At 31.7% G+C, this 13,385-nt stretch overlaps 1 protein-coding gene across 1 annotated transcript; it reads left to right on the forward strand.

Annotated features, from left to right (window-relative positions):
- The first annotated feature begins 7,170 nt into the window (after positions 1 to 7,170).
- On the forward strand, positions 7,171 to 11,202 carry LOC112507630 (LOB domain-containing protein 4-like). The gene is made up of 2 exons (XM_025112279.1): positions 7,171 to 7,368; positions 10,858 to 11,202. The coding sequence occupies exons 1-2, from the start codon at positions 7,171 to 7,173 to the stop codon at positions 11,200 to 11,202; spliced, it is 543 nt and encodes a 180-aa protein (XP_024968047.1).
- Positions 11,203 to 13,385: the final 2,183 nt, after the last annotated feature.

The raw sequence follows: 13,385 nt of genomic DNA on the forward strand, positions 1-13,385 counted from the left end.
GTGGTTAAGGCATTGAGCACATTAAGTAAGAAAAGCAGACACATTGTCATTAAATCATACATGTTGGATCAAGTCATTGCCTATAATTTTCACCCCCCACTCTTCCTCTTCCTTAATCCATAAGTTTCTTATTTTACTCACACACTCTATCTAACACCATTATTCCTCTTTATAAATTAACACCACACTTCCATCCAAACTTAATAAACTATTCTCAATTTCACTTTCTGTGTTTTTTTTTTTTAAATTATATCTGCTTACGAGATCTTATAACAGCCAGTTACATGAAAGAATAATAGGAGGAAGAAGATGATGAATACGGGCATGGCTGACGAAGTCAACCGAATATACATGCTGGCAATGTATTGAAATATAACTGAATGCATTTGATTAATTCGATTTGAAGTTGTAACTGTCAGTAATTAAACCCTGAAGTCGGAATCTAATTTTAACTAAATATAATTTAAGCCACGACGATTTCATGTTTTCTTGGTCGGGTTTTGTATAAATAACCTTGGTTAGCCTAGCCATCAATGTGCTTGATTAATAGCATTGGTTTATATTTGATTAATCATTAATCAAATACCCAAAACACACTTACATACATACATACATACATACATATACATATACATATACATATACATATACATATACATATACATATACATATACATATACATATACATATACATATACATNATATACATATACATATACATATACATATACATATACATATACATATACATATACATATACATATACATATACATATACATATACATATACATATACATAAAGAGAGAGAGAGAGAGAAGTTCAGAGAAAAAAATGAAAAAAATGAGGAACACTCCGGTAACTATTCATCTAAATGATATACACAAGTGCATACAAGTAAATGAAGTTATTTTTTGCATACCGTACAAAAAATGACAATAAACCTTTGTCTAATTTATAATTTGATCACTGAAATTTAAAAATTAACTAGAGGGCAAATTGTATGAAAAAGTAATGTACTTTAATTTGATTCATATTCTGGTAAACATACTTTTAAAAAAAATTAAAAAGTTCGTTATCGAATTTTTTTATAATTTGAGAAAAAAAGTTGATTACTGATAACTCCAACTGCTTCATACGGAATCTGCTTTCAGAGAAACTAACGTGAAAGAACATTTTTTGGTTCACTCAGTGGCCGAAGCTAACAAAGAAGCCTGAGATCACACACATGAGATGTCATGGACAAAATCGTCTCACTCCTTTACCAACTGTGCTACATATGAGATACCTTTTTTATTTATTTATTTATTACAATTAACCCTAGAATTATTCAACTATCTAATCAAATGGTGAAAAAAAGGAAAAGCATTTACATCATAAATCAAAAGCCAAAAATGGAAAATGGATAATGATTTTACCGACCCCCAAAAAATGGTAAAATGTCCCAAATTATGTTGACAAAAAATGTACCAAGAAAAGCTTTCAATGACTATTTATTTCACTTTAATTCATGAAAAATTAATTAATTAATAATAATAATAAAATCGGAAATAAGTGACGAAGTAATTACATAAGCGTGAAAAGAGAAAAAAAGGTACTTCATGTCGAGAAGGTAAAACGACGTTTAATTTTTATAATCACGGTAATAAACAATAATTAAATTGACGTTATTTGGAATTGTTTATAAAAATCCTGAAAATCCATTAAACACGTCACGTCATATTTGAAACCACACAACTGTACGCTCCATAAAATTCCCTTCAATAATTCTACTTTTCATTTACTTAAATAATTCTTGAATATGACATCTCCAATCAAAGAAGTTGCGTTCCAGTTTTGACGTCGTCGATATAATTAACACGATGCATTCTTCAAAAAAGAAGGCACAAGCCTCAGATCGTAGCTCGGTGCCTGTTTCACGGGATATGTAACACATGTTGATGGCGACATCTCGCAAACGGGACCGAAAGAGAAAAGGGAAAAAAGAGATTATTTTTGGAAAGTGAAATAGTTGAGGGGATGAAAGTGTTAATTGATTAAAATATGAGTAAATTACACTATAGGTCCCTATGGTTTGCTCAAGATGTAGATATTACCCATCTTTCTAAATAACTACATTGAGCGTCCTTATGGTTTGCATTTCGTTACAAGTTGAATTCTTCTCTCTAACGAAGTTAACTTCAATTCATTATTCACTCTAAGGGTATGCTAATCATTTTACCATGTTTTTGTCTTTTTCTTATTTAAGAAGCACATATATATATATATATATATATATATATATAAATCTATTATATATTACATTACATACACATACACACACACACATATATATATATATATATATATATGCTTTTTTAATAGAAAAAAACAAAAACATGGTAAAATGACCAACATATCCTTAGAGTCACTGAATAGGAGTTAACTCTACTAGGAACATGGACTCGACTTGTAACGAAATGCAAACCACAAGTACACTTATTTTGAAAGAAGGACCGTATCTAGATTTTGAGCAAACCACAGGGACCTAGGGTGTAATTTTCTCATAAAAATATAGTGTTAATGGAGTGGAGTAGATTTGTTTAAGTGATGATAATCTTAGTTAAGCCAACAGCACGTCTTTGATGAAGACAATTATTATTTTCATAAACAAAACTCAGTGGTGCACCAATTAATTAATTAATATCAATTAATTAAATAATTAAATAAAGCAAAAACTCGTATTCAAACTGATGTTACATTGCCTGCCTCCAAATGACATCACCAAACATTACAAATCTTTTCCTAAATCTTCCTCTCCAAGTCTTGTCGATACAATCCCGATCTCGATCTGATGTGTAAATAATATACGCGTTTCGTTAGACACGTAGTCTAATAACAATCGTTGAGTAATCACGTTGTCTAATCACCATCAGTATTGCTTCAAAGTAATCAGTAATCTGTGAGAATATAAGTAACCCTCGTTAGATTACTTTGTAAAAGAGTCATTGATGAAAGAAGGTATGTTTCAACATAGCTGATGTGCGACTCTAATACGCCCCTTTCAACAGAGATAAACATGCATAAAGATGTCCCATAATGTCAGGTCTGTAGATCTGTGTTAGATGTTGACTCTGATACCATAATGCATACATCAGAATCAGATTACTCCAAAAGAATCACTAAGAAGAGAAAGAGGATTTCAACATATACTGATAAGATATAGTTCAAATCTAGTTTATGTAGGATTCTTTCACAATTGTCGGTACAGAGGTAGGTTAATTTCCCAATAGCAAGTGATAGCAAAGATGACACATGTAAACTGTGGCATAATAGTGGTGCAACTGCACATCACTGTTAATTTGTTTTTCAAGTAATACAGTGGTTCATCAGTGTAAAGCTATCAACGTTTAAGGCCATGATTTTAAGTCGGCCTGTCAACTAAAGACATTTTAGCAATATTATGTTCATTTGTTCATGTAGGATAATACACTGATTCTGCTACACATGACTAACATAATAGATGTAGAGACATCTAGTTCGTGTCAGGGACGGACCCATAATTTTTTTTAAACGGTGGCATCATTTGACCATAAAAAAAAAAAATATAGGAAATTTTATTTCAAACAGTGACACCGTTCGACTATAAGAAACAAATATACGGAATTTTTTTCAAACGGTGACACCGTTTGACTAAGAAAATGATACTAACATGATTAGGACTTGGGTGTGGGGTGGAATAAAAGCCTTGCAAACCAACTCTACCAAATAAAACTTGTTCTCATTGTAGTTTCAAAATACATACAGTGGCATACAACAAATTAATACGGTTGCACCGTTCACAAAACCTAAATTGTTTACCCTTTGGCGAAGAAACGATACGGTGGCACGTGCCACCCATGGCACTTAACTAGGTCCGTCTATGGTTCGTGTGGCCAGGAATAAGGGAGATGGAGAGGTTGACGGTGGGGTTAGAGAGATGGCATATAAATGGATCTGTGTTTTTACCATACCTTACATAATCTTTTTATCTGTGTTCAGTCTTATCGTACCTTACCTGTTTTTGTATTTTAGTGTAACTGGTCCTTAATGATTCTCACTAATTTTTCCTATTTCTGTTGTCTACCATCTTCTACCATTTCTATTTTCTTCTTTTTCTAGTATACCTTTTCACAAGTAAAGGATATTCACGGAAATAGTCACTGTACCTTTTAGGGGTTAAATGATAAGTCTGCGTACATCACACCCCCTCATACCCTACTTTTGGCTGAGATACACTATGTTAATTTGGTCTGATTTGGTGTAACATATATTCTCTGAGTTTTCTTTGTTGACATGTTATCTTAAGTATACAGTTTTACTAATTTAGAAATGATTTTAATTTATGAGATATCTCTGAACTTGCCAAAAGTAGTGGCATCCTATATAAAGGACTAATAGTATTTCCATTTTAGGTATATGTATATCAATACTAGGAGAGTACTCGCACAATGCAACAAGATACATCTCGATTTTAATGTTTCGTTTTTTTTGTCTCAGTCGATGTTATAATACAGTTTTATATGGTTTTGAGAAAGTGATGATGTTTTTATTTTTGAATAGTATATAAATATGAAGATATATCATAAAAAATTGTAAAAATATTGATATTAGTATCAAACTAACTATTTAAAATTTTTTTTTTTGTGTATTTCTTTAATTTATTTTTTATTTTTTTGTTTAGAAATATTTTTTTTATAAAGATAACAATTAATTATTTTGTTAAAACTCAATGATTATCCTAATTGTATTTTAGATTTTTTATATTTAAAATGAGATATTTATCCTCAATTTGATTATTTTTATCTGCAGTTAGTTACACGAATTAAAAAATAAAGTTTTAATAAGTTGTACTTACGCACAATTTACTTGTAGTATTGAATTTTAAACAACATTCATCAATAAACAGTACTTAATACATAAAAAATGGTTTTTAAAAGTTTTTCTCAGTTGTTTTATAATATAGTATAGATATAAGATGGTTGAGAAAAAGATTTATATAAACATATGAATATAACAACCGATCATCTTACAGTACCATGGTTCCTTTAAAATATTGAAAACCCTCTTTCAATATTAACCATTCAGGCCCACAACCTAACTGTTTTTGTCAATTTATTACTGAAAAGAACCCGTTTTCTTTGACTTACGTACTATATATATATATTGAATGGATATATATATATATATATATATATGTATGTGTATATGTATAATATTGTGTCCCCCACCTTCTCAATATTGTGATATATAGGATGGTAGTAAGTTTATGCAAATTAATAAAGGCATAGGCAAGATCTAACAGCATAACACATGATAGATTATTCTATGAATTAAAGTGCATAATAACATTAGAAAATAAGCTGGTGATGTTACCTATGACTTACTAAAATGACATGCTCTCTCTCCCTACCTTTTTTTTTGTTATAAAAAAAGCATTTGGATTGGATCCTCATCTTATAAGACAACAGTTTCATCTGTTTTTATCAACCTGTACTGTACTGATCTATCATAGACTTCAGTATTTCTTCATTTACCTCTGCATATATTCGTTTCTGTATTCTCGTTATGATTAAAACTTTAACAAGTTCATCTATGTGAAGGTAAGATGACCAAAGAGAGCACAGATTCAGGAATTTTTTTAAAGTGATATTACAAAATAGATATCATAAAAAAGTATACAACAAAACTGGCTTTAAATGCCTAAATTGTCTAAGCGTCCTAATAAAATACTTTATAGAACTTAGGTTTATGTGACCAAACTATAAATCGGCCTATCTAAAAGCGTTACAATAAGTTTATGGAATCTTTTTAGGCATTTTAACAAGTTTTTAAGATGCTTTAAACTAAATGTCCTATTAGTTTTATAGAACAAATTTTCAAATAATATAAAATAGTTAATACGATATTTTATTTTAAAAACGTCGTTAAAGAACTTGTTAAAACATCTAAAAACATTATAACCCTATTGTAATGCTTTTGGATGTGATACTTTTTTGTTTTGTCCCATAAACTCAAGTCTTATAATTTTATTAAGGATGTTTATACATTTTATGCGTCCTATAAAATCATTTTTTTTTGTAGCGGTGGTTTCACACGTAACCACTCTCTGACGACTGACGAAGATAGATGACTTTATATCTTTTGCAACCCATCAGATGAAGATAGATAAACTTCAACATTCTTCATGAGTCATCAGATATAAAAAGTCATCCAAATTAGTAATTCTCACAAAAAAAAATCGTTTTCACATGATCCCAACTATATAAAGATTTATACAGCTGGAATACATATAAAGGATTGGAGACGAGAAATTGCAATATCATATATGATTAATTACATGTAAATGATAGACACGCTTAATCATATATGATTAAACGCATATTACATCGACAACCTATAACTTTACCAAGTCACCCCTGTCTCCTTTGGATGTTCTTAATCATATATGATTAAGCATGCATATTATGTGTAATCATATATGATCTTAAAACTTCTCACCTTCATACAAACTGATTGGTTTTTCCCATGGATCATTTTCCCCCCACAATATATTCCTTACTTTAAGATGGTAAGATGCTGCCAAAATTTCTTTTAATACAACACGGAAAATGAAAATGAAAAAAAAAAATGGATTAAACCATAAGGGTGGTGTCTGATTGGTTTAAGCGTGGCTGCAAAGGTCAAAAGTACCGGGAGGTTTAAATCCAAAGAGGAATAAAAATCTCCTTGTGGCCACGGAGGTTCAAATGTGATGACTCCGGACTATCTGCAAAGCAGGTGATCGTCTTGGAATTAGTCGGCTCGCATAACGGGTTTGGATATCCACGGTAATTAAAAAAAAAAGTGGATGAATTAAAGTAAAAAATGTGAATATAAAAAATGGTGTGAGTGGGACATGGTGGTTTTTTGTCCAGTGAAATCCAAGATTCTTTAAAGTAGGTGAAGGACCCATTTCAGATCTCCTGCAATCGAGTTTTGTCTATATATCATCACCATCTCCCTTTCTTCTATGACCCCTCCTTCCTTCTTTATTTTGCTTTTCACCCTTCAATTCGTTTCTTCCCCATATATACATACATACATACATATATATATATATATATATTGCATGCAGTCGGAGAACTAGCTTAATATAATTTGTTCGATTCAATGAAGGATAGCGGTAGCAGTGGCGGTGGCGCCGGAAGAAAACAAGGGGCGGCATCGCCGTGTGCCGCTTGCAAGCTTTTACGAAGAAGATGTTCTCAAGATTGTGTTTTTGCACCCTACTTTCCGGCCGACGAGCCTCAGAAGTTTGCCAGTGTTCATAAGGTGTTTGGTGCTAGCAATGTCAACAAGATGCTCCAGGTTAGCCCTTTGATCCTCCACCACCGGCCACCGCCACCACCACATAGATTGCATGCTTTCTAGGTTATAAATTAGCCACCTTCCGTAATGTGAAACTAACAAGTTTAGCCTAATTGCCATGTATGCCAAACCCTAAAGTTGAAACCGTTCAAACCAAACAAACCAAATATATTTCGAATGGAACACGTGTTGTATTTAAGTCGAATGTAGGGTTTGAAAGTAGTTGCATTGGACAAAACCCGATGACATGACGGGTTCAATAGTCAAATAAGACGTATTTAAGTAATCGCTATAACAAATAACGTTTCAAAGATTAAGGTTTATTTTTTAGTTTAAAGATTGCAAAAAAAGTCTAAATGTAACAAAAGTCATTGAAATTGTAGTGGGACAAAGATAAATGGATCAAACTGCTCCCGAGGCGACTTTCACATGTTTACATGTTATACATTGACTATTTAAAGTGTACAACTATTAATGCATATATATATATATATATATATATATATATGCATTAAAAGTTGTATATATATATATATATATATATATATATATATATATGTGTGTGTGTTTTGCATGCACCATGACTTACATTACGAATTACTTCTGAAACATTTAATGCATACAAGTACCAACTTCTATTTTCAGTATTATGATTTGACTTAAAATGGTTCAAATAACCAAACCTATACATAAATTTTGGTCGGGTATGACTTGTGAACTCATAAAGATAGATGGATCGAACTCTAGATCTTAAACCCTGAACCCACATGGTTTTTTATGTTACCTTGAGCCAGACAACCACTAGTGAGACACATCACCATCTTTTCGGTTTCAATCTTGAACTATACGGGTACGTGCACTTAACCCTGTCCCTGAACCTACATGGTCTCTTGTTACCTGGAGCCACACACCCAATAGTGAAACACATCACCATCTATTCGGTTTCAATCATGGACTATATGCGTGTGTTTGGTACGTAGATTAAACAGAACAGGACAAGTGAGAGTGAGGTAGATAAGGTAAAATAATGTGAAATGATTTAAAGATGAGTGGTTTAATAATTTATGAATCTTGTCTCGTTCCTGATTTTTGTTTCACTTATCTCTATGGAACAACAACAAAACTCATTTTCGTCCCATTTATTTCCATTTTCTTACAAAATTCCAATACAGACGTGACCAAACGTATGATAACAAGTTTTTAATAATACTGTCACGTTTCACGTATCACACGTACTCTGCATGATTTTTTTGGGTCTTTAAAAAACCGTATGACATTATAACAACACAAAACTTAGGAGACTAATGAGAGACGGACCTTTTTCATGCCGTTTTTAAAAAACACGACCATTGTTACCGATATTTAACGCGCTTTTTCGAGTTCGGTTATTAACAGTTGATGGAGGGCCATGGCTAATTTACAGTCAAAGAATGGTTATGAAGTACTTTGCACGTACTTCAAAATTTGGCATATCATATCATATCATTGTGTTATATGTATATATATATATATATATATATATATTTATATATATATTTGGCTTTTGTCATTTCAGCTCATATTCGACAACTTGTCTCCTCTTTTTTCATCTTCCATCATCATCTTCCATCATTTCATTGGACTTTTTCTCCTTCAATCGTTTTCTTTTATTACAAAAATTTAAACAATTTTAACACTTTCGGCAACAAACAATCCACCACTCAATTTTGAAACTTACTAATTTCGTTTTTTAAATCATAATTTAATAAAATAAACAAATTTAAACGATTTTCTACTCGGGTTTGTAAGAACGGCCGAGATACTTTATAAATGATACGAAATGAATCAATACAATTGGATTCAAATGAGAAATCCGACGAAATAAGAGAACATAAGAATGACCTAATAGTCATATGTGATTTTACACTAAACTCATATATAGAATCACATGTGATTACATGCAACTTAGGTTTACACTATGTTTCGTAATCACATGTGATTACATTGCAAAATCACATGTAATTTAATTATTCTCGTATTTATCTTATTTTAATGTTGATATTTTTATCTTAGCGATTGTTTGACAGTTGCTGATGATTAAGTGATCATAATGGTTAAAAGACTCTTATAATATAATGCAAAATAAAATATAATTGTTTGATAATTACTTATAATAAAGTTAGGGTGTTGAATAGTTAATGGAGACCCAAGATACAAAATCATTATGAGTGTTTTAGAACAATTACGAGACAGACTTTTTTTTCTGCCAAACAAGATTAATCTCTTAACAATTCAGAAACTATCTTTTAATGAAATTATTAAGAGATAAACAAACAACTCTTAATTAATAAAGGAAGTGTGAACAACAAGTGATTTAATCGACTAAAAGAAATATTATAGAAGTCGTCTATAAATATTTTTTGGTCAAACGATTCTTTGTTACAAAGTGTGGAAAATTAAAGTAATGTGCACGGAAGGGGATCATCAACTACCTTCTTTTTGTTAATAAATCTTAGAGTAAATTACATTTTGTCCCCATAGTTTGTTAAAAATTGCAGGTTTCATCCCTGTGATTTAAAAATTGTAGTTTTCGTCCTTATGATTTACAGTTTATTTCTTGAGTCTAACTTCTACCTTTAAGTATGAAAGACTAAAATAACAATAAATTGTAAAGAATAAATTTCGAATCATAAAAACGAAAACAATAATGAATTGTAAACTATAGGATGAAAATCGTAATTATAAAATTATAGGGATGAAAATAACAATTTTTAAATAAGCAAGGATAAAAACATAATTTCATGCTATGAACAATTGTGGTTTTACCAAATGGTATTTGGTCTAGCGGTACGTGAGTCTTTAGCCTTCTAAGAGGTCAAATGTTCAAACCTCACCAAAGGTGAGGAGAATGTGTGAGTTTATTTGTTTTATTTGTTGTATATAAATATTATATACTTCAAAAGAAAAACAATTGTGTTTTATTTGAATTTTGGAATTATATTTTGGATGTTGAAAGCTTAAATTAATCAATTGTGAATTATAATTGTCGTTATCAATCGTAATCATGACGATAGACAAAGTTGTCTTCTTTCGATTTCAAATCATATACATGAAATCATAGGTGTTCGGGCCCCAAATAGATGGGATTTCTCGAAACGGCTAGAATTTGTATCACTGGCATGGTGGACGTAAAAGCTCCCCTTTTCTATATAAGGTCTTGTATGATACGCAGACGAGATTGGACTGGACGGAATAGAAATGATAGATGGGACAGACAAGAGTGAGATAGGCGAGTGAAAGAATTGTGCAAGATGTTAGGGTTTTGATTTGACATGGGTATTTTAGTAATTTGTTATTTTTGTCCCATATCCCGGATTTTTGGTTTACTATCTATTTTGGAGGAACAAAAAAAGAACTTTTGTCTCGGTAGGGGTTTCACAAATCTTAACTTCTATTTGCATCCATTTATGGAGATTTACCAAAGAAAATGATATACAAATTTGAATGTAGGAATTACCGGAGCATCATAGAGGTGACGCTGTGAGTTCAATGGTGTATGAAGCAAACGCACGGATCAGGGATCCAGTGTACGGTTGTGTCGGAGCAATATCATCCCTACAACAACAAATAGACGTACTTCAAGCACAATTGGCAGTGTCCCAAGCAGAAGTGGTTCACATGAGAATGCGCCAGTTCTCGTCAAGCCCCGTCAACCAGTCACCGGAAAACATCTCGCCACCGTCTCGCCACCACCCATCACACACACCAACCAGGTCCCTTTTTGGCATGGACATGGTAGTTGACCACCAAAGTCATATGGGCATGGGGGAGTCCTTATGGTCCTCGTGCAACTAGCAACCATCATTTTACTACTATTTTCATATAATTGAGGCTTCCTTTGTTGTTTGCCGGGGTTTTCTATATTTTATTTTCTTATTTATATTATACTATATATATATATATTTATATATAACGTATATCTCTCTCCAGTGTACTGTGAGACGAAGATGATGATGATGATATTTGATTAACCATATTGTAAATTTTTAATTATGGGTCACTCCGCTATATACTACAGTATTTTGATTTGATTAAGTCTGAGTTTTTTTAATTATAAATTTTATACTAAATACTTATATATATATATATATACACACACAGATGGGGGTCAGGAAAACCTCAAAAAAATAAAAAACTGAGGAACATCCAGACAACCATTCATCTAGACGGTATGTACATGTATGTGTGCATACCGGAAAAACTGCTTACAAATTACTTGTATGTACATGTGCATGCATTCTAGATGAACAATCTCCAGGTTGTTACTCATTTTTTTACGGTTTCTTGAACATAACCCTATACAAATATACATACATATATACATATACATACATATATATATACATACATATATACATATACATACATATATACATATACATACATATATACATATACATACATATATATATATATATATATATTTGTGTGTATGTATGTATATATACCATTAACACTTAACCAATTTTTTTAGTATAATTTGCTACGTGTATATATGGATTGAAATTAGTGGAAATTGCAATAATGGATTATGGGTGGGGTATAATTTCATGATATGGATGGTGACCATGCATGAAAAGATGATATGAGAAATACGAGATCCACTATGATAGGTTCTAGAAGACCATGATGATGATGGTGATGAAAACATAGGCAAAAATATGGGAAATGGATGAGTCATGGCATGCCATGTTGATAGACAATCATCATCATGTCCATAACCATAAAACACATGGAGAAAACAACATGATGTATGTATGTTGGTATGTTTAGGGTTCTTTTGAAACATGGTGGTCTCTTTCTATTGGGTATGGTACCATGGACGGTTGTACTTTACTTACTTTCCTTTTCCCTTTTTCTCATCGTTACAATCCTATTTATTGATGTATTTCACGAAAAAGGGGTTGATTATTGGTAACATTTATCGGTCTTACACATAATCGGCTTTTTAGAAACTATATCTGGAAAGACAGTTCAGAGTTGATCGACAGTAACCACTAGCGGAGGACTACAAGTGCATCGTTCTGTAGGATTCGGGCTTAATCTGTGTATTTGAGCATGATCCGAATTTGAACATGTTTTTATTTATTGACGTGTAATTAAGGGTATTTTTGTAATATATTCACAATCGCAAAATACGTGACTTTATTGAGTAGAAGGTATTCATAGTTTTGCTACACGTCTCTTTTTTGCTTTTAGTCTTAGGGGCCGTCATTAAGTTTTGTATGATTTAAGTTATTTGTCCAGATAAATTTGTATGTGTGAAGGACGGGAGACCTTTGGGTTTGATGGAGGTAAAAAGAGTGTTAGATTATTTCTAGGGCATTTATGATATTAATTTGTTTAAGATGGCTTAATGAGGACAAGTGAGGGATACTGACTTATTCCATATAGTCATTTTATTTTGGCTTAATGACAAAACGATTAAGCTGTAAAGAGACACTCATGTATGGCTGAACGAACAAGCTGTCCAAACCATAAGCTAATTACAATGTAAAGTAAGTAGATTCTTAGTTTCGAATTTTATTTATTCTAAAAAGAAATCGATAAAAATGGCTATGATTTTTGTATGATGATTTAATAAGGTATAGAAAACCCGATTAAGAATTGCTCAGTATATATCTTGATTATTGAATACCTTCTTGATATTATAATCATCGCCGTATAAAAATTTTGCAAGCATGCCACTGAACTTTAAAAAAAAACTTTGTGTTACGTTCACTGAACACTTTCCACATAAGCGTTTATTGATATCACTTGCCTTACCGATTGAGCTTGACAAGACCGATAATCTTAACCAGTAACAGACATAACAAGGATCATGAGTCTTATCCAATAAGTTAAGAAAAAAACTCTTACTCGATAAGCGATTACCGGGTATAAGATGCTTTTCAACAGTCCAGTTTGATGGCCGAACATGTTATACGATAAGACAAGTGATGGTGATGTATCTTGCCAATAAACGTTTGTCCGATAAG

Source organism: Cynara cardunculus (assembly GCF_001531365.2).
Source record: "Cynara cardunculus var. scolymus isolate 2C chromosome LG 2, CcrdV1, whole genome shotgun sequence".
In the NCBI taxonomy this organism is placed as follows: Eukaryota; Viridiplantae; Streptophyta; class Magnoliopsida; order Asterales; family Asteraceae; genus Cynara; species Cynara cardunculus.